The sequence below is a fragment of the Dermochelys coriacea genome, chromosome 5 (assembly GCF_009764565.3).
Source record: "Dermochelys coriacea isolate rDerCor1 chromosome 5, rDerCor1.pri.v4, whole genome shotgun sequence".
Taxonomy (NCBI): Eukaryota; Metazoa; Chordata; order Testudines; family Dermochelyidae; genus Dermochelys; species Dermochelys coriacea.
The window spans coordinates 59,263,889-59,291,887 of record NC_050072.1 but is presented as its reverse complement, the minus strand read 5'-3'; the positions used below and the strand labels follow the sequence as shown (position 1 = coordinate 59,291,887).

Sequence of the window (27,999 nt, the reverse complement as noted above, 5' to 3'; positions counted from 1 at the left end):
CACACACAGATTCCTGCCAGCAGACTGACTGAAAAAGGGGGCCAAATATTGAAAGAGGACCTGTGGGGAAGAGACAAGAGCTGACAGATGAAAAAGGGAAAGCAGCAACAGTGAGAGAGAATGAAGGAATCAGCTATTAAAGGCAGTGAGAAAGAAAAAGGACTCTGGAGCTGAGTCCTGCCTCACCAGAAAGAGCACAGAAACCGGTTTCTCAGTGATGTTGCACAACATATTCTGGCTCTGAAATGCCTTCAGGACAGTTTTTGCAGCTTAGTCACCCTCTGAGATCATCCAGATTTTATAATTCAGCCTTTCTTCCTGTCCTTGTGTAAGGAGTTCTAGAAAATGTTCAAAGAAACATAGGTGCTGAGAAGGAAAAGCAATCCTATTTTCTCCATGGGAATTTTTTATTTTCTTCTCTTACTCATTCCACAGACCCTGGGCCAGGGATTCTGGCCCTTCAGCTAATGTGAGAGGCTCTAAGCTATGCTGACTCAGTGGCTGTGGAGCACCAAGTGTGGAAGGGATAGATTTGCTCCCCTTCTCTGCCACCTGATCCTCCTCTTCCCCTCTCAGTCTCCCCTCCACCCTAGCAGCCTGACCACCTCTCCACCCCCAGCCCATAAGCCCCTACACCTGCCCCCTCCAAATTTGAGTGAATGGTGTGGTGACCTGGAATGCAGGATTGCATTGCTATTCAGGTTTGGCGCAGCCAAAAAGTGGTCAGGCCATGACCTGGGTGGCCTCCCAGCTCCACCGCCTATGTACTGGCTTGCAATGGTCCCCAAGAGGCTATAGCACTCATGGGGATTTCCATCCAAAGAAGTATACCAAATATACCACTGCCATAATAGCTCTTTGGGAACTAAAACTATGCTGAGGATAGGGGAGATACAAAACCAGCCCCAGGATGAAGAAGATACAAATAGTTCTTTTGAGGTACCCTCCCTCGTCAGCTACTCCCAATGTCCCCTGAGGGCAGGTGAAGTTTCACCCCTCTGTATTGAATCCTCAGGGCTCTCATGTCACCTACACACATATTCATTTTTGCCTTCTTTTAATTGATTATGAATTCCTTTCTAAATGCCTTTTGGCCTTTAGTTACAGATTGTAGTTGCCTCAAATCAAAGCTAACACGGGGTACAAATCCAAACAAGGGTTGTGGAGCTTGTGCATCTTGTGCTTTCTTGCTATGAATATTCGAGAAATTAGTTTATTAGCAGGAATGTTGACTGAAACTTTAAACAAATATTGGGGAATGTTCATGGAAAACAAATTTTAAATTAATTTTCTATGGACATAGTACCAGAAACTTGACTGTGGCCCTGACTCAGCCGTCTATCATTATCCATCAAAGCATGTATTTTAAAGTTTAAGCACATGCTTAAGTCACATAGACCATAACTTTAAGCATGTGCTTAAGTGCTTTGCTCAGTAGGGATAGCTGTAAATTTGTGTTAAGCTCCTTTTCTAAATTGAGGGTCTCTAAGAGTTATTTTATCAAATCAGGAATGGAAACAATCACACAGCTTGAATTTTATTTTTAAGACATAATAGGAATGAGCTTCACACTAGAATTATTCTAAGTAATTATTCAGCAAGGACTAGATCCACAAAGGGATTTAAGCACCTAACTGCCACTTTAGGTACCTAAATTCAAAATTTAGATCCTCAAAGCCTCCTCTGAGCTGCCACCTATCTCTGTAGGAGCCTAAAGTCCATAGGCTTGTACATTTCCACTGGTATAGCCCCTTAGGAACCTAAATTTCAGCCAATGGGCACATGCAAAACCACCTAAATCCTGATGCCTGGAGTTTAGCTCACTCCTAAATTCTGGCGGGATTCACAAACTAGGTGTTCCCTCAGCTCTCTCTCCTGCAGAACCAAATCTGGTAGGCGCACTCTAAGAAAGCCTACAGGACCAGGCCTCACACAAAACACAGCTGGAGGAGGCAATTCCCTCCACCAATAACTTGTGTCCTGGTAGTTAGACAACACATCAAGAATGTGGGAGACTAAGGCACAAATCCCTGCTCCATCTGCTGTGCTGCACAGATTTGAACTCAGCTCTCCCATTTCCCAATAAATGTCCCAACCACTGGGCTATCCAACCATTGGATATTCTGGGGCAGGACTCTTTCAAGATATCACGTAGCAGCTCTTCTGCTTTGTATGATATACTTAATAGACATAGGCTACAGAGAGACTGAGAATGACTCTATAATTTAGTGGTTAGGGCACTCACCTGGGATGTAGGAGACCCAAGTTCTTGTTCCTCCTCATTTTTTTGTGAGAAAGGACTGATCTGGTTTAGGCATCTAATTCCAGGTGAGAGTTCACAGTCATATATCCCACAGAGAAAGAGGTGCTTCCCATGAGGGGCCTACCTGCCTTTGAGGGACAGGGTTTAGTCTCCTCAGCATTTCCTATTGGCTAACTTAGGCTGCTCTCAATTCAGTGTGCTGGCCTTTGTGAATCCTATTCTTAGGTACCTAAATCTGCCAATGCATTGTATAGGAAATCTGGTTGCCTAACTCAGGGTGCTGGATTCCAGTAGGTGACAGGGTGCCTAAAAGGTAGGTGTTGCAATGATGTGTCTAAGGTCTAGCCCCAATATTTAGGATAAGAAAGACATAGGAAAATATCCAAATTTGCTTGCAGATAATTTGCAAACAGGAAAAAAAGGTTTAATTCATCAAATAAATTATTTGTTATGAATTATTTACTCAGGTCTATTAATCTTCTAAACAAACAGAATAATTATTATTTTCTTTATTTTTTGCATATGTTATCTAATTAACAAATAACATTTTCCAGGAATACATAGCTACTTAGAGATGAGGTACTCTGAGGAACTTCTGGCTTTTTCAGTCTATTGAGGATTTAGGAGCCATTTTTTAGAACTCCTTGATTCTTTATGCTACTGATGAAACCTATTTATATTATCTAACCAGTCCCAAAATCTCTCTCTCTCTTATAACACTTTTCTCTTCTTTCTACCAAAACACTATTAGAGCTTGAGCAAACATTATGGTCCAAATAGTGCCAAAATGAAACCTTGTAGAACTCTACACATGAAAGCGTGTAAGCAATTTCCCAGTGCTACTATATACAGAGCTATATCATGGTTATACAGACCATATTACCATTGTATCTGAGTGCCTCTTAATGGTTAATGGATTTATCCTCACAACAGCTGTATGAGGTAGGGAAGTGCTATTATCCCCATTTTACAGTTGGGAAATAGAGAAACTGAAGCCCAGATCCTCAAAGGTATTTAGGCACCTAATTCCCATTGATTTGGGCATGAGTGACTTGCTCATGGTCACAATAGAAACCTATGGCAGAACATGGACCTGGACCCAGGTCTCCTAAATCCTAGGCTAGCACCCTTACCCATTGGATTATCCTTCTTCTCAGAGACCTCTCAGAAAGGAAGTAATGGGATGCTCAATAGCAACTTATGAATTACTGGTGTCAAAACCATATTGTGGTCAATGGTCATATAGACTGACAGCAGTTCTTCAGCCATCTCCAAAGGTGATAATCAGTCAACATAGTCAGTGCAGTCTCCATTCTAAAATCAAACAGAACAGGGTCAAAGAGACTTATGGTCTCAAGACACTACTGGAATGCGCTACCTGTAACATTCTAAACAATCTTACCAAAAAAGAGGAAATTAAAGAAAGGGAGGCAGCGCTTCAGGAGGTGGTTTAATGAGCAAGGGTTGCTAATGATTACTTCTTTACAGAAACTAGAACTTTGCCATTCTGCAGGGAAATATTGACTCCAATAATGACCACAGTGCTTCCTTTCCGGCTTGCATCAGCAAAGAAGGGCATATATCTAAGTCAGATATCATAATCCACTCTTTCCCCAGCACCTCCACAACTCCGTGAGCAACAACTGGCTGAAACTCAAGTAGGGGAAACTCTACTACAATGACAATCATCTTGGTCTGAATTCAAGCTTTCATATATACAACATTTGAAAATTCCCTACAGTGTGAACCACTTGTCCCTGTTACACAATGTAAATAAGCCACATTAACCAAGCTGCTGTCCACCAGAACTGTTCTACTGGTTAGAATTTTAAGAATCCTGTGGTGGAAGGGAAGAAATCTTTCTTTGCCCTTTGCACAGCCATGGTAGAAATATCAAAAACCCGTTATGCTATAATCAGTCAGATTCTGAATGAGATTTAGACCAGTAGCATTCTGGTCATCTTCTCTCTCACGTCATCAGTGATGGTTATCTGGATATCATGATGACCTGCAACTTAAGGTATAGGGTTGGATCTATGAAGCCCTACATGATGTGGGCCCTGCCTATCTTAGGCCTTATCTACATTAGAAAGGGTTTGCTGATATGACTATACTGGCACAGCTATACCGGCAAACCCTCCTAGTGTAGATGAAGCTTATATTGGCAAAAAGAGTTCTTTTGCCAATATATCTTACAGCAGTTCCCCAAACAAATATGCTATATTGACAAAAATACTTTTTTTGCTGTATAAATGTGTCTGCACTAGACTTTTGCTGGCATAGCTATCTCAGTTAGGAGAGTGATTTTTTTAACAAGCCCAACCAATATAACTATTCTGAGAAAATGTGTTAAGTGTAGAACAGGCCTTAGAAACTCAGTGGGACTTAGCCTCTTAATCATAGGCACTTAGAAAATGTTACAACTGTCAAGTATCTTAAATCCAGATTAAGTATTTTTTAAAGGATGGGTGGGGTGGAAGCTATTCTATCTTAATAGAAATGTTTTCATGGTGACTGAAGAGGTGTTAAAAAAATTAAAACCAGAAACATCTGTCAGGTGGCCAGGGAATGGGTATTGTGGAGAGAGATGACACTAAATAAGCAGGGTGAATGGGGGAATATTGTAGTGGGGAGTTATGTGGAAAAGATATGGGACTCTGGGGTTGCAAAGGGCAAGAGGCAATGATTGTTGGTGGCAGATTTGGAGGACAAGTGTGTAGGAGAAAGATTGATAGATACTAAGGCAGGCAGTTCACCACATTTACCACAAGATGGCATAGAACATAAATATTTTCAACAGCCATGAAGAAATTAGCATAACATCTCAGGGCAAAAAGATTAGAATTTACATGAAGGCCAAATATTAATGACTTATTGATTTATTTATATGTATAGGCATGCACACATACATGCCGACTAAGCACAGCTGTTGGTCTGAACTTTATTTCATATATATGCTGAAATGAATCAGATACAGTAATGACTTTCAACATTCATCAGTCTGTTTAATGTTACATATTTAAATATTATTATTCACAATGGTAAGGTAATAGATGGGGGTGGATGCAAGTCTGGATAGAAGCAGGTAGGGAGGGTGAATGGAAGGGTGGGAAGGTGAGTGGCATCTTGGGTGAGAGAGAGGTGGAAAGGCTTAATGAGTGGCAAAGCAGCCCAGAAGGGAGTGAATGTGGATGAAGCAGGATAGGAAGAAGAGGGGATGGGTATCTAGTGAGTTGGGAGAAAGGCTAAATAGCTGACAAGCAGAGTGAATAGGTGGCAGGCTGGGAAGGGAACTAGATGGGTGAGTAACAAACTGGGTGTGTGGTATCCTTGGTGGCAAGCGGGACTGAATGAGAGGCAACAGAGAACTAGAGAAGGTGCTAGGTCAGTAGTTCTCAAACGTTTGTATTGGTGTGTGTGACCCCCCCCTTATAAACTAAAAACACATTTATTACAGTATTGCGGGTCCCAAGCATTCAAAAATCATAGGGGTAGGCCTCAAAGAATCATGAGAGTTTCTAAAATAATACACATTGCACTCATTTTGTCTTCAGACAAATTTCTGAGCCTTTAGGGTGCACTTGGATCACATCTTCAAGCTTTTTTCCACTACCCTGAGGGCCAGAAATGTACCTTTTAACAATGAAAGATGAGATTCTTACCTAATCACATGATCCAAGACCTGGTACTTTAAGACAAACATCTAATATCCTGGGACTCGGAATCAGGCCTGGAGTAATCAATATGCACTTGCACAGGACCCATCTCAGGACGGCGGGGGGGGGGAAGGAGAGGGTCAAGGGAGCCAGACCACCAGATATGGATGGATGATATGATGACAGGCTAAACCTGAGTAGTTCTTGTGACCTGGTCTATGGGGTTGCAGCGCTACTCAGGGTTGACCAACTTTGAGTGAAGGGAGTGGTGTTGCAACCTGGCAATGCCACTCACTCAAATATGACCCATGTTGTGTGAGTGCAGGGCAGGTGATGGGAGTAAGTGGAGTCGCTGGTCTGCCAGGATAGGGCGGAGCATCCCTAGTCCAGGAAAGGAGTGTATTGCTGAGCCAGGGAGGCGTCAATGAATAGCCAGGATGGTCCCGGGAGTGGTGGGTGAGGGGCTGGGGACAAGGTATTGGTGGGGGGGGCTATAGGTTAAGTGGGGAGGGAGTTGTAGAGGGCTGCAGGGAGACTGGGAGGGTGTCAGCAGGAGTGGGAGATGTTGGAAACTGTGACTAGAGGAGCTGAGTTGTTGGAGGCTGCGGTGAGTGGGAGTTATGTCAGGGCTTCTGGGACATGTAGGGGAGCTTTCAGGATAAGTGGGGGCTGATGCAGGGTTGTTGGGGTATATGTGAAGTGGTAAGGACATTTAGGTATCTGTGTGTGAGGTGAGGTATATATGGGGCAGGAGTAATTTGCTGAGCCGCCCCTGTGGATGTTGCACAGGGCTAGCAGAAGCTGGAGCAGGAACTAGAGCAGGGTCGCAGTGCCACTCGGATTTGGATCAGCCACCTTTCTGTCATGACGAATGGGCCGGTGGGCCAAATCTGAGTGAAGATGGGGAAGAGCCCAAATTCCTTAGTGAACAGGGCCCCAAAAATATTTTAACCTGACACTGTTGGCAATAAAATTAGCAGACTTGCGATTGTGCCTGCCATCACCAGTGGGAGCAGATGCAGCCACTCTTAAGCCACAAACTCTATAATCTTCAGGGAGTTGGTGTGAGAGCCTGGAAGAGGCAGAGGGTGGAGTCAGGGTACTGAGAGCAGAGGGAATGGGGGAGAAACAGGTGGAAAGGTTGCTGGGTGGAGAAGATGAGGGAGGAGCGTCACTACTCCAGGCTTGGAAGCCTAAGGAGACTGCTGTGTGTCAGGAAAGGAACAGAGCCGCTTTCTGTAGTGCTGAGATGTAGGTGGCAGGGGCTAATGGAGTTTCAGAGATGGAATGTTGCATGGACCAGGCCTCTTGTGGCTCATTCCAGACCAGAAGTAACTGGAGTATATGGGTATGTCTCTACTGCAATCCATGGTGTGACTGTAACTTGGGCAGACATACCTGCACTAGGTTTCAGAGTAGCAGCCGTGTTAGTCTGTATTCGCAAAAAGAAAAGGAGTACTTGTGGCACCTTAGAGACTAACAAATTTGAGCTGTAGCTCACGAAAGCTTATGCTCAAATATACCTGCACTAGTACAGCTAAAAATAGCAATGTAGATGTGTCGGTGCAGGCTTCAGCATGGTCTGTATAATCATGCCGGGGACCCTCAGTGCCTATTCACATTGCTAGCATGCGCTGAAGCCCACACTGCTACATCTACACTGATATTTTTAACCATGCTAGCATGAGTAAACCTTCAGTCACATCTTAGATTGCAGTGGAGACATACCCTATGTTCCATGGCTCAGCTGAAACTGGAAATAAGCCTTATTTGAGCAAGCCAGCACAGGAATTTGGGACTGGCCCTGAAAACTGGCCCACTTCACGTTAACTACAATTCCTTTTAAAAATTGAAAGAGGACATTTTTTATTAAATTTACCCTGCAGTGTTGAAACCCAAAACACCAACAGTGTAGTGCATGCTAATCTGAAAGTTTCAGAGATTATCGGTCTGATCCTGAATTCCTTGGTCCCTTTGGATGGTCCACTAACTTCAATGGGCTCAGTCGCGGGCTGCGTCTCCCAAGAGATGCAACAAAGCAGGAGCAGCCTGGAAGGCCTGAATTCTGCCTGCAGCCCCAGAGGCTGCTCTAAGTTTCAGCATCCTCTCTTTGGCAACCCACAGGTTCCTCTCCGGCCCAAAATAGCCTGCCCGCAGCATGCTCCACTTTGCAGCGGGTGGTGGGAGGGGCGGGGGGAGAGCAGTTTAAGGCTGCACTTGCAGTTGGTGGTACTTGGTATCACTCCAACATCTAACAGGACATTTGATCCTTCTCAAATAACCAAAGCAGGGAGCCCAAATATACATACAAAACACATCCACAGTGAAGGAAAATACATTCGAAAATAAAATAATAGTGCAGCAAGTGCTATGTAGTCTAAAAAATACTGTGGGCTGGATTATTCCCTTCCCATGTAGGAAAAGAACACGAGAAGAACTTCTGTGGAAGGAAATCTCCATAAACGTTGTTCCATTGGACTAGCAGGAGTTTTCCCCTTGTACGAGCCACAGGGCTTGCTCTCAAACCTGGTAGATCCCAGTGGATCCATAGGAGATTAGTGCCATGGGGCGCAGCTACATGGACTTCTCCTGGCCATGGTGCCCCCAGAATCCCTGGAGGGAAACCACAGAAAAGACAACATAGCCCAAGTTGTATTAACTTTTCTGCCTGATCTTTGTGGGAGGGGGCATCAAGGTAAGAGTATACATGGCCCAACCAGTCTTCAGCTACTGTCCCAGAGCAAACCTGAGACCCATAGAGGGGACTCTGAGGACTCAAGGAGGGGAACAGACCCATTGAAGCAGATGACCATCTCCCTTCCACATGGAGAGGGAAGATCTGCACATGGAAGAGACTGTCTGCACACATATTTGGGAGCAGGGGAACAAAACCACCAGGAAAGGGATGAAATACCATTGCAAAGTATCTGTGTAAATTCCCCCTATTTACCACAAGATGGTGCAGAAACATAAAATGTATTAAGAGACTGGAAGGAAATAGCACAAAGTCTCCCAAACTAAACAGCATGAGAATTTCCACCAGGTGTCAACCAAAGGAAAATGCAACACACTTACTTAAGAAAATAATATAGGCACAATGCTACAAAGCAAAGCTGTTTCTCTGAACTTTATTTTAGATACATAATTCACAGAACCAGAACAATATAACTGTCAACACATATTAATCTAAAAAAGAAAAGGAGTACTTGTGGCACCTTAGAGACTAAAATTTATTTGAGCATAAACATCCGATGAAGTGAGCTGTAGCTCACAAAAGCTTATGCTCAAATAAATTTGTTAGTCTCTAAGGTGCCACAAGTACTCCTTTTCTTTTTGTGAATACAGACTAACACGGCTGCTACTCTGAAACATATTAATCTGTTTAACATTAACCATTGAAATTATATATCATGCTGAAATGCTTATTTCAATAAACAAGGGACTAGAAAAAGAAATGTAGCCTTTAATTTAATCTAGACAATTTGGTCAAGCAATCACAATATTCCCCTACTCCCCTTCCCCCAGATCAAATGTTACTGTATAACAAATACATTTTAAAATGTGACAATAAAAACTTCACCCTGCTTAATGTTTAAAAAGTTGTTTTGCACAATGCTTTTAGATTAATTTAGATTAATTAAGGCATGCCTGATGCTTATGTTTCGGGTTGCTTTTTTGAAAAGTCTTTTAGCACACAAATGTGCTATATTTTTTTTAATCCATGCAAAATACGAGGAAGGCTTTGCTTAATTTCAGATGTCAGTGTTTTAAACTTTCTCTTCTTTCATCTATATCCCAAGTTGCACCAATTCTCACAGAATCTTTATTTTAAAAAAAATCTGTCTGATACATAAACTCATGCCAAACCTTTTTAGGGGATTTTAAACTCAGCTGTATTCCTACAGGTGGCACAGGACACAGAAGTAGAAATAATCTGAACAAAAATTGTAGATTGTGTCTGTAATTGACCTAATTGTGTGTAAGGGGGAAGCACAGAGGTCTTAAAGATATTTTTCCCTTTTCCTGTTAAAAATCAACTTTTTTTTTAAATTGCAGGAGAGGGTCGAGAGAAATCACCAGTGGAATAGGTTGAAATTATGTGGGGTTCTTGTCTGGTCTCCAGCACCAATTGAACTGAATGGGAAGGATGGAAGAGGGATTGTCGCTGATGCTGGTGGAGTTCATCCCACTCTCTGCTGGTGCTAAACCATTACTGTCAAGATTGACCTTTTATTCCTGGCTCATTGAAATACTCTGAACTGAAGAGCAATATTTTGCCTTCTGGAATGCACCAGATGCAGTGAATTAAATAAACTAGCCAAAATCTCTTCTTTGGGATGAAGGATGTCCAGACCCCCAATATGTGCCTTAATTTCTGTCCAAATTCCCTCACCCCAATTCCAGCACAGCATTACTCAGAAGCAAATGCTTTGGGAGGTTTGGGCTTGTGGCTGTGTCCTTATCTGCTGTTTGAAGTTCTGGGCTCTCAGCCCACTCTTCCCCTATCCTTACTGCTATAAGATAATGCTGCACCGCCTGCTATTAGAGGTTGTTTGGTACGAATCTGTAGGGTTTGTTAAAAGAGGTTAGAGTAGCGAGCACACGACAGGGGAGACCACAATGGGAGAGGGACACTAGCTTCTGCTCCACAGCAGGCTCGTCCTTCTATGCTACACTATAAGGGAAGCACAGCGGCCCGCTCATGCGCACATCCGGTGTTTTTCACAAGCTAGTCTTAAGTGAGCTGCAGGCTGCAACCAGCCCGTCGTTGTACGGAGACCAGCAGAGCTGGATAGTAGCTGTGACCAGCATCTAGTGCTGTTACTTTTAGCAATCCCATGAAGTGTTGTAGAGATACACTGATCCTGCCTGCAAGCTTTTTGCACGGCAGAGGTATTGATCAGTGTAAAGTGAAGATCACATTTCATTGAGATCTTGACTTTCCGTTGTTTTTTTTTTACAATATATTTTTATAGACTTTGATATAAAACATGGTGCTGGGAAAGGTGAAGAGTTGACAATAAGCTTTGACTGTCTCAATGACAGCAATGTCCCTGTCTATTCTAGTGGGGACACAGTCTCGAGGAAGGGTCAATTTAGAAGTTACTGGGGAAATTAGAGTAAATCTACTGAAATTCATGCAAGAGGAGCATCCAAAAGTACGCTGGACAAATCTAGAAATGCTGGATCCAACACTGCCTATACACAGAATTACACTGAAGAAGTAAATAATTTCAACCATAAAGACATCTTAATTGGGCACGAAAGAGGTAAGTCATTTTATGACACTGGTTAAAATTATATACAGTCATTTTGGATGCAAGAGGGTACGGCTTTGTATCTTGTTAGTTATTATAACCTGTTTATTTTTAATGTATAGGTATTAAAGGCCAGAACAAATACGAAAATAAAAGTGCAGTGCCTTTGTGGAATTTAGATTTTGATTATACGGACATTTACTGTTAAAACTGCATTGAGGTGCATCTGCAAAGTGCCTAAAACAAGACTTTTTCCAACTACCTGCCGTTAAACAGAGCCTCTTTCATACGCACTTCCAGTGCACGGGGATTTCATTTTTTTAATGTAAAAACACTTTTGCCCTATGGATCTGATAGACATTAGGACGCTTTTGCCTCCCTAGGGGATTAAGAAAAACTGGAGCAGAAATCAGATGTAAATTATGTAGGGGTTGTTGGGTTTTTTTGGTAATCTCGTCATACGTACTGAGATATAATTAATGCATAGAATTCTGCTTTTGACACTTACGGAAACAATCCCAATTTTCAAATTATATATGTGATAATCCTTCAAGGATGGATAATTGCTGGCAGATAAAGGATTCCATGTGGTTTATTTTGACATATGGAGTCAGCACTCCACGTGTGGTTTTTTTCCCTTTGCTTTCAACAAAGTTGGTAAAATACCTGAATTTTTTTATACACTAAATGTCAGTGAGACAGCTGTAAAGAAGTCGGTCTGAAAAGGGCCATTTAGAGTCCATTATTATATAATTAGACGCATCATTTCTAAGTTAGGGAGTTTCTGGAACCTGCATTCAATGAAACCTACTGTGCTAGCCCCAATGGAAATGAAAAGTACTGTGGAAAAGGGGTCTAATGTAGGTTTAGGGAAAAGGGAATAAAGCATTTTCAAGAGAGGAGTGGGTCTTCAGATTGTTCATCTATTGTTTGAATGGTTACATTGTGGAAGTATAGGAGACTAAGGTTGTTTTTTCTGAAGTTTCCACCCTTTGTTAGAAGCGGTTCAATCCTGTTTGGGACAGCAGTACTGGCAGTGGGAGGGGTGCTTATTCTCCTCTTAGCAGATTGGTTTACACGCGTCAGGTGATGGCGATGACTTAATTCCTAGCACAAAGAAAATGATGTTAAAAGTGGTCATGTAATTTTCGGCTGTTCTCCTCTTTGTTACATCTATATGCAGTATATTTGCTGCAGGGATGAGTGTACGAGTAGGGTATTTTCCCCTTTCCCTCCCTAAGAAATAAATATCAGTAAAGAAGTTATATAGTGTATGTTGCACTGACCCTAGATCAAATATTTTACACAGCCATGGAAAGGGTTTCAGTAACCGTGGAGGAAGCAAGTAGATGTAATTGGTAGAGGCATAGAGCTAAAAGGCTCTTTATTTTCCTACCGTGCAAACATTTCATGCATGCAAAGTGTATTTGCCTTCTCCCCTATTTGCAATCCCAGAATTCCCCACCCCCGTCACAGAGAAGTGCAAAAATGTATGTATGCTTCAGAGCAGAATATATGATCACAAGCATGTCCACGGAGGTTCCCAATGGCTGTTTTAAAAGCAAGAATGACTTTGCATGTGTGACTATATAGCTCAGGTGTATAGCTCAGCTCACCATTCACATACCTCTGGTTTTGGATGGGAAGCAGGAGACGGAAGGTGGAGTAGGGCTGCAAATGAGAAGCACTTGTAGATAAGTGTAGTGTGTGTCGCGTAAAGGCCGGTGATTTGTGCATTCACTTACACCGTGAGCTTGAAGCAGCTCAGCCAGGGACTGCTGCTACAGTGCACTCCGCGCTGAATGGAAAGGGACTTTCAATGCTTTCGCTCCGGCGGCACCTCTCAGCCTAGCCCGGTAACAGAGACCACGCCCCGTGCTCACTCAGTCATTGGCCTAGTGGCGTTTGTTAGCCTGTTGCTAAGGCGATGCCAGCCGCTAATTGGAGGGAGGGAAGCCGGCTGGAGCGGGGCGGCTGGCGGCGGAGGAGGATGGAGCCGCCAGGCTCCAGTTAGTCCCGGCTCGCAGCGTGCGGTGTCTGCTCGCCGCTGCCTGGGGCTGGAATCCTCCCCGGGCCCAACCCCCTCTCCCCAGCGCTGCGGGCCTCATCCCCGGTGAACTGAGAGGCTCCACGTGGGAGCAGGATCGGGCCCTCCCCCCCCCGCAGTCTCACTCTTAATGCGGCCGTTCTCCGTGCGGAGGGTGGCAGATTCCTCGCCCCCGGCGGCTGCTCTGGTTGCGGGGCCTCGGCCACGGGGAGGCGTGAGGCCGAGACGGGAGCGGCCCTGGCCTGAGTACAGGGACCCGCGTGGCTTAGTGCTGGGCTGGCGGGTCCGGATCGGGGGGGCCCCCAGTGATCCAGGCCACGTGGGGGTGGGGGATTAGGGAGGAGAAGCAAATCCCCTCCCCTCTCCCCCCCCCCCCCCGGGCGTGCTCCGGCGCCCCCTGCCCACGCTTTGCCATGGCGAACCAGCGCCCGGCTCTGAAAGCCCCGAGGCGCAGGGCCGGGGAGCGCGGCCGGTAGGGTGGCGTTAGCGTGGTGCCGGGGCCCGTGGTTCGGGCTGGGATTTGGGTCCCTCCCGGCCTGTGGGGGGGGGGGGGCGGCGCTGGGCGCCCCGCAGGCAAGGAGCCCTGCGGCACGCCACGGCCAGGCAGCGGGCGGAGCAGAAGCCCAGGCAAGGGGCGGCCCCCTCCCGGCCTGCCAAGCTGGCTTGCGCGTGGGGGAGGTGCTGAGCAAACGCGCTCGGGTAATGTATACGGCATGTATATGAGCGGCGGGCTGGCTCGGGAGCTGCTCGCGCCGGTTTAGGCCGGTCCTCTCCTGCTCCAGTCTGCTCTGTGATTGACAGCTCAGCACTTGTTTACCACAGCTTTGCTGCTGCTGCTGCGACTCAATGGGAGTGCTGAGCTGGCAGAAAGGAAGAGAAGGAGAGAAACTTCAGTGCCAGGAAATGATTAAAAAAATAGAAAAGGATAAAGACTAAAATGCCCTTGTGAAAACCTAGGATGCCGTTTCCGGGACATCGAATGCTGGAGATGTGCATAAATCTCCCCGAGTAGGTGTAGCTGATCGGATTCTGTAGATATTACACCTCTTCCATATAACTTCTGGTAAAGTGGAAGTCAAGCAGAGCAGGGGTGTGAAGGACTTTCCCTTTTTCTGCCCCTTTTGGGGGGGGGGGGCGGCTATCAGGTATATCTGTATTTGCCACAGCCTGTCAACTCGCTTAATTTATATTTAGCATAGGCTTCCCTCAAAATGAAACGGTTGGCTGTTTCTCAAGTTTTACAGTTCACAGTAAAATACAAAAAGAAAAGGAGGACTTGTGGCACCTTAGAGACTAACAAATTTATTTGAGCATAAGCTTTGTGAGCTGTATATACATCGGATGCAGTAAAATACATCGGTATAAAATATTCATCGGTAAAATACAGTTTGCTAGCACTTCCAGTGTAACATCAAGGAATCGCAGATAAGAACAAGCATCCGATGAAGTGAGCTGTAGCTCACGAAAGCTTATGCTCTAATAAATTTGTTAGTCTCTAAGGTGCCACAAGTCCTCCTTTTCTTTTTGCGAATACAGACTAACACGGCTGCTACTCTGAAACCTGAGATAAGAACAAGGAAGGTGAACTTTCCTGGAACCAGGAAAATTCTGATCCTCCCTGAATACCTATCTAAAGTTAAACATTTCAGATGGACTGGCTTTAAACAATGCTGATGATTTTGTAGTAGCTAGCCACACCCTTTGATTTTGCTAGTACTTCCTACATCTCTTTACAGAACAGGATATTTTTTGCATCTTAATTTCTGAAGTCTGTTAGGTAGGAAATAAAAGGAAGATGAATTGCTAAATTTAATCTTCTGGCGCAGACTCTATATTCAGTATAGCATGGGATTACTTTTTGAATATCATTAAGCTATTTCATTTAAGACACCTAGAAATTCTATTTGAAAAGTGATTCCCGTTATAATTTTGTAATATGTTTAAATAGACGCTGGAATTGTAATAGTCATAGCCAAGCCTATGTTGAAATCAAGAATGTTTTCTATTAAAAATTGTGGCTAACATGCTTTTATGTAAATAGATACTAAACGTGTTGCCTATATTTAACAATTTTTTGTTTTATTAAATCCAAATAGATTGTATCTTAGTAAGAAATATCACCATTCTTAGGAGTTTAGATGTTAATCCCTTACAGTACAAACAAGAAACCTATATGTAATATACTGTGGTGTGTAAAATGTTAACAGGTGGAATAACTTACTGGGTTTTTCCCTCCTAGATGATGACAATTCTGAAGAAGGCCTCAACACTATTCATTCAGGAAGGCATGAATATGCATTCAGCTTTGAGCTTCCACAGACGTAAGTACCACATGTAATACTAATGCTGTATGCAATAATGTTGAAATACATACCCTTATGAAAACAAGCACTGTATGGAAAATTCCAGTTGTGAAAAAATGGAAAAAAAAAAAAAATAAAACCCTTTTCAATGGTGGTAGGGATTCCACTAAAACATGCTACAAGAATATAGTCCTATTAAACTATTAAAGAGGTTATTTTTATTTTAAGTGGCAACATTTTGAATATTAGGGCTATTAATTGAAGGGAAGCAGTCATTTCCTTTTGTGAGCTGTTGCAAATGTAACGTGTGCCATTTGGTCATACCATGCAATGTTTTACTCACTATGCAGAGGGTAAAGAAACCAGTTGACCACTGGATCCTGCAAAGTTTGTGGGATCACTTCCTGCTGAATCCAGGTGACTGGAGCCTTGTAGATAAGCAAAGTTAGTGATAAAATAATTTAATACTAGTCTGTTTGGGTTTATTTGGAACAGATGTGACAGAGTGAAGTACATCTAAACAGATGGGGATAGACACCTTTGAGAGATTAGACTAGTAAATGGGGGCAAAGGGACGTATATATTCCAAGAGGGTGGTTATGCAGAAAGTGGAGTAGAAACAAGCAGATGGATAGAAAGCAGGGAACAATATTAGGTCAGGCAATGTTAATACTTTAACAAAATGTCATCTAGACAAAGAAATGGGATGTCCCTCTTAGAAAATGGCTAAAATGTACATAAATGCAAATATGACAAAAATGGGAGATCTGAAATTATTTATACAAAGGAGATTACAACATCACGGGCTTAACTCAAATATCAGTGGATACTAAGTAATGAGAGAGAGTGATCATAAAAGATCAGGAAGAACAGAAGCAGAGCGACGGAGACTTTCAATATAAAACAAAAGTACAGAAGTAATTGAGAGAGAAAACCTTGGATAAATACCATGCAAGTTGGGATATCGTAACTTCCAAATTAAAACTAACGAAGTGCCTGATTATTAGAGATGCTGAGCACCTGCATTTTCTATGGCTTTGATGGAACTTGCAGATGCGCAGCACTTCTCAGGCTCAGTTGGACTAATGTGATACTGTTGGAAATGTTATACTATGACTAAAACACATTCAAAGAGACCCCTTTGGAATTCTAGAAGCCAGCTGGGCACTCAGATGAGAACATCATTTACCAATATCTAGAATGCTCTTTCGACTTGAATCTATGTCAAACTCTATTACACAGACTCTGCTTGTGTGTTCACAAAATTCTGTTCTTATTTGCAAATAATGGTTTTCCATTCTGTAATTGAGACTAGACTTTAGGAAAGTAATCAAGAAGTAAACATGATATGGGTGAACAGCCTGAGTAGTAGGTTTGGAGTTCAAAACCAATGGTACTGTACTTAGGAGATGTAGGAGTTTGAGATGGAAAAAAAGTAAACTTAAAAGGACTGGTCAAAAGAGTTCCCCCCCCCCATGTGTTAATGACTTAAAAGCAACCATGAAATTAGCTCATGATGAAGAACTTTAAAAAGAGAGAACTGATGATAAAAGCCTGAAGAGTAACTTCATATAGTGAAGTGGAGGGTATAAAGATAAAAAAGTAAGAAATGGTGTAAACTCACTGGTTAAGTGCTAAAAAATAGGTTTATGTTGAGAAACAGGAGTGATGGATAAAAGCCTTCAACTTGGATTTTAATAGTGCTGAGAAAAATTAAGCACACTTCTCAGATGTACAGATAGAGGTGTCAAACTGTAGGTTGAAAGAAATTACTCTAGCACTGCATAAGGCCAGTGAGGCTGTGTTTAATTCCTTTTTTGTGTGAAATGCTAGGATCTAGAAATGCAGAAGTACAATTCAGGAAATCGGAATACTGCGGATTTGAGGCTCTGAGTTAGTTATTTTAGAATGTTAGAGAAATACAGGGATTGGTCAGGTAGGTTTTTGGAGTGTCTAAACTAGGTTGTCTTGAGCTAAAGTCAACTACAAGAACAAGAGATTAAACTAGCTAAGGAAGAGCCAGATGTGATAGGAATGTAGGCACAACTAAACTGGACTCAGAGTGGTTAATCTACAAAAGAGACTACCACAGATAGCAACTAGAGCAATTAATACTAATTTTAAAACAGTTGTTAGCCTTACTTTGTCCTAGAACTTCATATGTTCCAGATTTAAAAGTAGCTTCTTGTAAGTTTAAAGGAAATATGTATCCTGGTGGCATGTTCCAGCAAAATTCCTATGATGATAGTGAAAATTTCAACATACCTACTGTAAAATGAATTAAAATTCAACTACAGAGATTTTTTCTCCCAAAATTAATCCCTTTTGAAATATGGAAACTTTGCAAATAAGTTATGCTTAAATATTATGCAGCATAAACAATACAGTACAACTTATTGATTCTTATTCTGATCAGTTGTATCACTATTAGAAAGAGAGTATAAAGATTTACTCAATTTTGACCTTTGTGTCCTGCACAGACCACTTGCTACCTCATTCGAAGGCAGACATGGCAGTGTGCGTTATTGGGTGAAAGCCGAATTGCACAGGCCTTGGCTTTTACCAGTAAAATTAAAGAAGGAATTTACAGTCTTTGAACATATAGATATCAACACTCCTTCATTACTGGTAAGAATTGACAGAATTACTAATTGTTTTGTTTTTTGGCATACAAAAAAAGTATAACTGAAACAACATCAAAATCTTCAATTTTTACTAATATGCTCCTTAAACTTAAACTGCAACTCTGCTTTAAATATCGCATTTGAGCAACTCATAATAGCTGACATTTTGAAAACTAATTTCAAGTACTTGGAGTTGCTTATTTTTAAATTATCTACATTTAACTTAAGCTGTGAACTGCATACATGATAAACTATGAAATCTCTCTTTCAAGAGAAAATTGTATTAACTGTTCTTTGTTGATTTAATAAAGAATAATTTGTTTTCTGAGAAGCAGTGTTACTCCTATGAATCTTTCAACAACAGACTGCTAACTTAAAAATGCAAAGTAAAATTGTACTACAGTGCATTATTCATAACTTCAATATGGATATTGTCTGCCAATGGGGAGAAATTATCACAATTCTGTAGAATATTTTTCTTAAATTTTATTTTACTAAACTATTTGGATATTGCATTAAGATGATTTCCATGAGGCTATCATTTCAATCTGGCCTAAAATCCCTTTTCTTTTTTGCTCAAATGGCAATGTAGGCAATAAAGTCAAGTCCATTGAAATAGGTTTCTTTTGTGTATGGATGGAAAAAAATATGATTTTTTCTTAGACGATTCAGTGGGCTTTGGATCAGGGTCTTAACCCTGATCTCATGTAAGGCAACAACAGAAATACCATTGACTTAGATGGGAATGGCAGCAGGATCAATCTAGAAGGAAAGGAAATGTTAATATTCAAGTAGTCAGGGTTTGGGTTTTTTATTTATTTTTATTTTTCAAAAGTAAAATGGAATGTGGGAATATTTCTTAATTACAGATTATTATATAGAAAGTAATACTTACAGTATGTTTTGGAAATACGGGCTAAAAAGCCACTAACTGTCACATATACAGGTTTCAGAGTAGCAGCCGTGTTAGTCTGTATTCGCAAAAAGAAAAGGAGTACTTGTGGCACCTTGGAGACTAACAAATTTATTAGAGCATAAGCTTTTGTGAGCTACAGCTCACTTCATCGGATGCATTTTCCACCAAATGCATCCGATGAAGTGAGCTGTAGCTCACGAAAGCTTATGCTCTAATAAATTTATTAGTCTCTAAGGTGCCACAAGTACTCCTTTTCTTGTCACATATACAGTATTTTCTAATTTAAATTAAGTCAGAGTTGAGGATGAGCATGACATGGATAGCTCTTCGGTTAATTACCACTGCTAGTGCTGGGATGACTTTTTAGGACAAAACTTGCTTGCTTTACTTACTTAATGCTATTGAAGTGAACAGGACTATTCTCATGAGTAAAATAAGCAGCAAGAGTTAGCCATTAAACTCCAATGGTTATTCCTCTATGTTGATTAAAAGATATGTAGAGCTACTTCTGTTCTGCACTGAACCCAAATTTAATCATGGATATCTATTGTTCTTTTGCAGTCACCCCAAGCAGGCACAAAAGAAAAGACTCTCTGTTGTTGGTTTTGTACCTCAGGCCCAATATCCTTAAGTGCCAAAATTGAAAGGAAGGGCTACACCCCAGGTACGTAGCAGAACAGTTATAAAAACAAAAGACTTATTTTTTTTAAAAAGGATCCTTTTACATGTATAGCCATATGTAAATAATAAGTACTTGTGAGTATGGTGTTAATCAAAACAGAACGTGCGGTAGCTGTCTTCAAGTTGTTATAGTATATAAACTGCATATTTTGTGTTATTTGCTTATGTTGTGCATGATTCTGTTTCTGTTGAAATCAATGGGTGTTTTGCCAGTAAGTTCGTAAGAGCAGCATCTGACCCATTGTAACCCTGTTTAGATTGCTGAAAATGTTCTCACATTGCTGTGATATAACAAGAATAATATGAAATTTGGTTTTGTTCCAGGTGAATCAATTCAGATCTTCGCTGAGATTGAAAACTGCTCTTCCCGTATGGTGGTGCCAAAGGCAGCCATTTACCAAACACAGGCATTCTATGCCAAAGGAAAAATGAAGGAAGTAAAACAGCTTGTTGCCAACTTGCGTGGGGAATCCCTGTCATCTGGGAAAACAGAGACCTGGAATGGCAAACAGTTGAAAATTCCACCTGTTTCCCCCTCTATCCTTGACTGTAGTATAATTCGTGTAGAATACTCACTAATGGTAAGTAAAATGCTTAGATTGTCTCAAAGCATATATGATGTGAATAATTTTCATGGCGACATCCACACAAGTTTGAAACAAACTTAGATGTTTTTAGCTAGTTGGCTGTGAAATCTATACATCTTCAGCAGTAATCTTTGCTGCATTATAATCAATAGTTTAAGTTCCAAATGCACATCACAACAGAAAATTTACTAAGAGTGATTGGTTAGAACCAGGGCAAATCTTAAAATATTTGCCTGTCAGCTAAGCAGATATATAATGTAAGTGAAAGACTTGTGCAGCTGGGATCTGATGCTGAGAGTTAATGAGAATCCTCAGCTTCCATTTATTTTGGTTAGACTTGAGGGAGGTCAGCACTTTTCAGGATTGAGCCAAAAGGAGGAAGAGAAGCAAGACCCATGTGGATCTTAGAGCAGAATTTAGCTCACTAAATCAGACAAAGGGCTCATACAAAACTACAAAGACCATCTGTTTCAGCATTTAATCGTGGCCTTTTTGTCACCTTTTTAGGTATATGTTGATATTCCTGGAGCAATGGATTTATTCCTTAATTTACCACTTGTCATTGGTACTATTCCTCTACACCCATTTGGCAGCAGAACGTCAAGTGTAAGCAGCCAGTGTAGCATGAATATGAACTGGCTTGGTCTGACGCTGCCTGAAAGACCTGAAGGTAATTTGACAATACAACTCCCAAACAATTCACTGTTCTCTTTTACCCTAACACTTCACTGATTTATTAAGACCTAGATAATCCCCTCCTACAATAAAAGACACAGGGCAAGAGGAGATCTTCTCAGGGTTTCTATCTTGTTGAGATCCCCTCCACGTTATTCTACTGTGGGGTTAGAGTTCCTTTTTGCTTCCCCTAGCCCCAGAAAGGCAGTGGGGCCTATCTGCCCCAACAACTGGTAAGTTCAATGGAATCAGTGCACAGGAGGTACGAAAGGACAGGGCCATCTGTGTGGAATTTGAGTACCTCCACACCTGCTCTGTCAGCACAGCTCACTGCATCTATGCTACCAAGGTCTCATTGTGACCCCAGATCCTTGGTAGCAGAAGCTTTGTGGAAATGTAAGTCTATATTCCCTTTTTTTTAATGGGGATTTTCCACATGACTGGAGGGGGGGAATGATGTGCATCCCCATTCCCTCCTTTGGTGTACCTAGTCTTCAGCCCAGCTCCCAGTATGAATCCCAGTTCACCGAGAGCCCCTGTGTAGGATCCAGAAGAATGTGAGGTTGCCCTGCTCCCCTTATAGAAAATGTGGGGTTTCCTGTTTAGATTTCAGGGAGACAGTCAAGCCAAAGTAAATGAAAATTCTCAACATGTCTTAGTGTAAACTAATTTTCTTAGTTTTAAGTTAAATAGCATGGACTGTTGTACACAAGACAAACTAAAACACATCTCACTGAGCACTTTTACCTACCTAGTGCAAATTATAAAGTTTAATATTTGTAATGTTATGTATTTTGACATGCATAAGAACTGTTGTTCGAACTGCGTGTATCTTTTCCCTGCAGCACCTCCTAGCTATGCAGAAGTGGTCACAGAGGAGCAAAGGCAGTCCAGCCTTGTACCCATAGCTGCTTGTGATGATTTTGAGAGGGCACTTCAAGGACCATTATTTGCATATATCCAGGAGTTTCGTTTTCTGCCTCCACCTCTCTATTCAGAGGTAAGCAAACAAAAATGCAGTTAGCCATAGTCTGTTTTGCGTTTTTGCATTCTCCACTTTAGTGGAGAAAGTTCAGTAAGCAGAAAATGAGAACTTTTGTGTTCCACACCCTAAAATATAAATCACTAAAGAAAAACATGGAGCAAGATTTTTTTTCACTTACACCAGCATAATTCTGAAGTATTTCATTCACTTCACTGACTAATGAAGATTTACATCAGTGTAGCAGATGGCATAATCTGACCTATAAAGTGGTAGCTGCAAGTGCTGATCTCTATTTAAATAAAATGAAATCAGGCCACTTTTTTTTTTTTTTTTTTTTTTTTAATTTCAAGGTGCCTACCTATGGATTTAGAGCTTAAGCTTAACACCTAGCTAAGAAAATGTTGGCCCTAGTCCTATAGATAGACTGTACAACAGAAATGGCCTGTTTTTTTTTTTGTTTGTTTGTTTTTTCCAGAGCTCCCAAGCACCCATCATACAGTAACTTAAGTAGGAGTAAGAGGTATTCCTTATGGTCTTTCAAATTTCTTACTGGAGTGAGCTGATTATTCTTTGATCACTTTTACTCTTACTACTTTTGTTTCTATTGGGCCAGTAAATTTGAGTCTGTTAGTAAACTAGGACAAAAATAATATTTATATCATCAGTCTTCATCTTGTATCCCTTAATGTAGGCTACCCTCAGTTTTCACCATGTTTGAAAGGTGGTATATTCAGCGTGATTATCTATGCTTTGGATCTCTTGAGTGTTAACACAAGTGTTTGCCAAGGGGCTTCTAGTCTCTTAGGGGCTAATTCCATCAATTTTTTGCAAATTATCCAAAATACTGATTTTTATATTGGAATCAGGTTCTCTTGTAATTATCTTTTACAGTACAGTTACATTTGCAGTATGTCCTATTGAAGTACCTACTGATACTCAAAGTATGTAGAAAACCATAGTTTGATAGGAAAGGGGGTGGGGCTGTATTGGTCAATATCTCTTTCATTTATTGGATTACTAATGTGATTCCAGTTTGGCCAACTAGGCCTAATTGGACGTAGCACTAGGTAAACTTAGCCACAGCACTAGGCCTGTGATTCCAGTTTTAATTCTTTTGGTTGGTTACCATTCAAGTACTGAGTTGACTTTTTTTTTTTTTTGGTTTCTTGTTGATTTGGAAAGCATTTAACATTGTTTAGGTCCAGAATATCTCATACGTCCTTCAGATTAGTTTTTCTGCCTGCCATCTCAAGTCAGCCAGTGCTGGCTATTTGACTTGTCTCTTCCTATTCTTTGTAGTCCCTCTGATGCAGGGCTTTCATAAATCAGAATCCACTTTTGTAGGATAAGCTTCCAGCTGAGAAGTGACATGCTTGGATCAGGCTGATTTAAAATCTGCCTTAAATACAAGATTCTTCAATGCCACTTGGGATGGATTTTAAGCTTTATAAAACACCCTGAAATGAGCAGACAGCATCTGTGCCTGTTGAGTGTTTGTAACTGCAAGAAGGAAAACTATTCTTCTTTTATTCTGCATAAATACTTTTATCCTTTGTTAACATGTTACCTTCTTTAGCTGTACTTTTGTCAATTCTACATTATCAGTTTAGATTTTAGAAGGGTAATACTCCATACCTGGAATACTAACAAATCAGCAGTGATTTGATTTGTAATGCTAAAGGCTCCAAACCAAGGATTTTGATCCACTATTGATTTAGGTATTGTTGATCCGTTTCTCATGAAAGGAGCTCAAAGCCAGATTTTCATAGGTATTTAGTTGCCTATATATGCAGAGAAGCACCTAGTGAGATTTTTTTTTCAAAAGGTTATAAGTTTCTGACTCCTATTGATTTCTTAGATAGTAGTGACAGGTGGCAATACTGTACATTAAGGTGTATATAAGAAACTAAATGCCTGATTTTAGTTTTCTTTTCAAGATAGTATGTTATAAAAAATGAGAAGCAGGGAGAGCAAGGTTACATGACCTTGAATACCTCAATGGCAGAAATTGGTTAACTGTCAAATTGTTCTAAAATAGTTCTTGACCAAAACTAAAATGACTGATATTTTCTAATTTTTCAAGCAAAATGTCTGAATTTGGTAAATCAGTGAAGTACATCAGTGTAAGTTCATGAGTAATAATCAATGATGGCATTAGCAAGAAGCATTTGTTTCATATATAAAATATAATTTAAGCAAACTATTCAGCACATCTCAAATAACTGAAAATTTCTCGTGCCTTACTAATTAGAAATGACACTGTGTAATGGGTTTTTTATCCAATAATTATTTTCATTGTTTACATCAGGGATTGGCAACCTTTGGCACACAGCCCGCCAGGGTAAGTCCCCCTGGCGGGCCGGGCCGGTTTGTTCACCTGTCGCATCCGCAGGTTCGGCCGTTTACGGCTCCCACTGGCCACGGTTCGCCGCTCCAGACTAATAGGAGCTGCGGGAAGCAGCACAGACCAAGGATGTGTTGGCCGCTGCTTTCTGCCAATATGGAACGTTGGTCACCTGATCCATTATAGCCAACTAGTCACTTTCTATTGATTTTACTGACCTTTAGATTGAGCACAGTATTATTTGTTTAACTTTTTTTTAAGTTGTAAATCAAATTTTTATTTTTTTTCCTTCCATTCAGATTGATCCAAACCCAGATCAGCCCACAGATGATAGACCATCTTGTCCCTCTCGTTGAAGGAATTATTCACTAGCTGAGTTGATTTGGATTTTTAGTCGTATCTCTCCCGTGTTGAGGATCAAGGCGTCACATCAGAGATATACTTTCTAAGGAAGTGGTATTGCTCTTGCCTGTAAAACGGTGAATAAGTGAAAACCACCTGTGATCGATCATGCTTTTGAAGCCTACAACATCATAGGACTGCTCCACATGCTTGAAGACCTGAGCTTTTTTCCCTTAAATACTGGCACATACTAGGAGCAGCCTTATTAGCCTATGGTAATGTGTCAGAACACTCACCATGTCGTAAAAGAGGGATGACGTCCTCTTGATTTGAAAATTTGCACATGCACATTTCTTATGTTGTGCGGTTCAGTGTCACTACAGCTTTTTCTCATTTTATGCTGGACTGTTACCCCTTCTAACTTGTTTGTGGTCCGCACAACAAGGAGCAAAAAGAAAGCTTTGAAAACAAACTTTTAAGATGACAAATGCACTGACTTTTTTTTTTTCTTTTAATTTAATGTAGCCTGGACATTACCTGCATATGCACATGCTCAGAATTGTCCTAGTAGACTGATTATGTATCACCTCTTCAGCTGTGGATTTATTTACGAACATCAAATGCCTTCAAGCCAATCCTTCTTGCTGTATGTTTTGCAGCCTACTGTAGTAGATAAGCAACAGTTATATGGGGGGGAAAAAAAAACAGAAGGAGAATAGACTTCTGCAAGATTGTATACCTTCTTGATTTCTTAAGAATTTGTTGCCTTTCTACTATTACCGCAAAGAAGCATTTTGTTACAGACTGCCTAAAATCACTTAATCTCAGGTGAACTCATCACTTGCCAAACCCTTGGAGAGCTATGTGTGTTTTGTTATGTTGTACTGTTACTTTTTCTGTTTGTTTCCCCCCACCCTTTGGTTTTTATTTGAGAGGGGGATTTAGAAAAGGGACATGCCCATAAGTAACAAATGCACCCTTTTTATCTTTCTGCAACTTCAGAAGAGATTGGTCAAGTTTTTGAAGCTTAAAAGAAGGCAGCACCAGCAGACACCAGCCAGCAGTTAAGGAAGAATTTAAAACAAGAAATAGTAATGTACTGTCCATGATTCATAGTGAGGTTTCTCAACCAGCCAGGGTGGAAAGGGAAATTGAATTTATTTTTCTACATAGTTACTTAATCACCAAATCTATACCTATATAGTGAATTTCTAGCTTAAAAGTATATTTTACAGTGCAAGAAGAGTATAGGGTTGGTGAAATGGCTCTGTTTTTGTGCACTTTGTTTATCTTCTGCGTTTACAAAATTGTAAAACAATAAAAGATTTTCAGAAAAACGAAACTGGGCCAGAATATCAAAATTACTAGCCCTACTAGAATATTAGCTAGCAGAGATTTGCCTTGATGATTGCATTCCCTTTCATGCCCTCAAACCTAAAGCATGTAGCAAACTTCAACTACTTGAAGACTGGGGGCTTCCACCCTGCACAATGTGGAAAGGGTAAACTGTCAAGAGTATTTGGGACAAGGGCAGAGAACCATTGGATCCTTTAGCATTAGTATCAGGATGTAGGCACTAGGAGTTGTGTAGGTTCATTTGCAAAAGCTGTTCACAAATACATTTTTCAGAAAATTCAAGCATGATTTTTAACAAAAGTAGTGTTTCTTGGGTTGGCTATTTAACATTCATGTCTATTCTTTAATTTAATGCCTTGTATTACAAAGGGGTTGAAAATAAAAGTTAAGTCTCTGGCATGGTGGAATGATGGAATGCTGTCCTTGCTTTTAAGGCTTTATAAAAAACAAAATAGGCTTTTCCATAAGTGGCCTTTATGAAAACATGGAAAACACTTCATGTTTAAAACGACAGGGTGAAAAAAACCCAGTGAAAATGAGTCACGTTTTAAGTGATTCAGTTAAAGGGTTTGGGCTTCAGCAAGCAAACTAGTATGCTGGATAATAAGGAAGTTGAGTGAATTTTTTTTTTTTTTAAATCTTACTAGACCATTTTTTTGAATGTCCCTCCGCCACAAAAAGGGGAAAAAAAAAAAACTGATGGGTTTGTTGGCATAAAAGGGCATTTGGTGGTTTTTCCTTTTTTTATTTTTTCCTTTTTTTGTTTGTTTGAAACAGACTAGGGAACAATTGTTGGATATGCATAGCATTAAATACTTATCAAAATATAATGAAAAATGACATACAAAGCAGGATTGACCAGTATCATCATAATTGGCACTGCATCAAAGTGTGATCAGATTCAAAGTTCTAAAAATGTCAAATAGTCATTTCCATTAAAGTATTTTACACAATTCTTTAGAGGCATTATTTTCTTCTTGTTATATAAATATTGGTCAATTCCTGATTATAAAATGTGAGCTTCACAGTTGTTAGCCCAGTATTCAAGATAGATTCCTGATTTTTGAATTAGGAAAAAATGAGAAATCCAAAATGTTGAGAAACAAAGTGCAATATTAAATGTTTGCTTTATGGATTATATTCTATGGCTGTTTGTACTTTTTTTTTTTCAGTTTGGTGCTGAATATGTCCTTGTAGACTGATTTCAGAAAAAAGTGGAAAACAATTTAATTTTTCCTATTGCTCTTCCTTGTGGAAAATAAATTTTTTTAACAAAAAAAACCCTTTGTCTTGAAGTGCTTTATGTAGACAGCTATAAAAGCTTTGCTATGAAATTATTTGAGAGAAGACATGAGACTTAACTATTTACATGACAAGTTGAGAAATAATAATCATAATAATAATCAGTCCTGAGATGGTCTTCAGTTTGAACTACTTGTGACCAATGGTTTGAGAGATCAGCCGTTTAAACAATACAAGCATTAAGCTTCAGGCCCACCAGCTGCTGCTATGCAGCTATCCCAGTGACCTATCAAGACGGGTGGCAGTTAGCATGTTGTATCCTAGTTTCCCACATAGGTAAGCACTAATTTATAGGATACTAAGTTTTTATATATAGTTATAAGGGGAGCCAGTGGTTGCCTAATTTTTCAGGTTGCCTAATTTTTCCCAGCACCTAAATTTTACAATTGCTTTTGTTTGTTTGCAGGGGATGGGGGAGCACTAGTGCTTCCATGATTTGCATCTGGAACTTGGAAGAACAGCAGATGATGTTGGGATCAGAAAGGTGCTTTTTGCTGCCCTCATGCATGTTGAGCAGTTACAAGCTGTTAATAATTCCCCTTTCCCATCTGTGTTTTTGTTAAGTAGAGCTTGCTAGATACTGACCAGTAAAGTCCCTCAGTATTCCAACAATGAACACACTGCCTTGGAGTCCTGCTGCAGAATACCACACACAGCTGA

The 27,999-nt window shown here is 40.7% G+C and overlaps 1 protein-coding gene and 2 long non-coding RNA genes across 6 annotated transcripts in view; all 3 read left to right on the top strand.

Annotated features, from left to right (window-relative positions):
- LOC122460129 overlaps positions 1 to 26,719 on the top strand; it is a 30,444-nt gene extending 3,725 nt beyond the window's left edge. The window contains exons 3-5 of the long non-coding RNA XR_006281220.1: positions 15,321 to 15,331; positions 19,110 to 19,120; positions 26,122 to 26,719. This is a non-coding gene — a long non-coding RNA (uncharacterized LOC122460129). The remainder of the gene's footprint in view (positions 1 to 15,320; positions 15,332 to 19,109; positions 19,121 to 26,121) is intronic.
- LOC122460130 lies at positions 151 to 10,425 on the top strand. Its single transcript, XR_006281221.1, has 3 exons — positions 151 to 206; positions 6,315 to 6,318; positions 9,981 to 10,425. It is a non-coding gene; the product is annotated as an uncharacterized LOC122460130 (long non-coding RNA).
- Positions 10,665 to 26,719, top strand: ARRDC3 (arrestin domain containing 3). Of its 4 annotated transcripts, none has more exons than XM_038402414.2 (8): positions 10,665 to 11,189; positions 15,464 to 15,545; positions 18,008 to 18,155; positions 19,629 to 19,731; positions 20,073 to 20,329; positions 20,843 to 21,005; positions 21,856 to 22,010; positions 24,639 to 26,719. In XM_038402414.2, exons 5-8 carry the CDS (start codon positions 20,120 to 20,122, stop codon positions 24,693 to 24,695), a joined length of 585 nt encoding a protein of 194 aa, XP_038258342.1. In that variant the 5' UTR covers positions 10,665 to 11,189; positions 15,464 to 15,545; positions 18,008 to 18,155; positions 19,629 to 19,731; positions 20,073 to 20,119; the 3' UTR covers positions 24,696 to 26,719. The 4 variants fall into 4 exon arrangements, with proteins under 4 accessions (XP_038258342.1, XP_038258348.1, XP_038258343.1 ...); XM_038402415.2 differs by lacking the exon at positions 10,665 to 11,189 and adding an exon at positions 13,967 to 14,232; XM_038402420.2 differs by lacking the exon at positions 18,008 to 18,155.
- Positions 26,720 to 27,999: the final 1,280 nt, after the last annotated feature.

What these genes read in the sequence shown, in the direction of transcription:
- ARRDC3 (XM_038402420.2), top strand. Translation starts at nt 20,120, where the DNA reads ATGGTGGTGCCAAAGGCAGCCATTTACCAAACACAGGCATTCTATGCC. An exon ending in GTGTAGAATACTCACTAATG is followed by an intron (nt 20,330 to 20,842) that starts GTAAGTAAAATG and finishes TCACCTTTTTAG; the next exon opens with GTATATGTTGATATTCCTGG. An exon ending in CTCCACCTCTCTATTCAGAG is followed by an intron (nt 22,011 to 24,638) that starts GTAAGCAAACAA and finishes CCTTCCATTCAG; the next exon opens with ATTGATCCAAACCCAGATCA.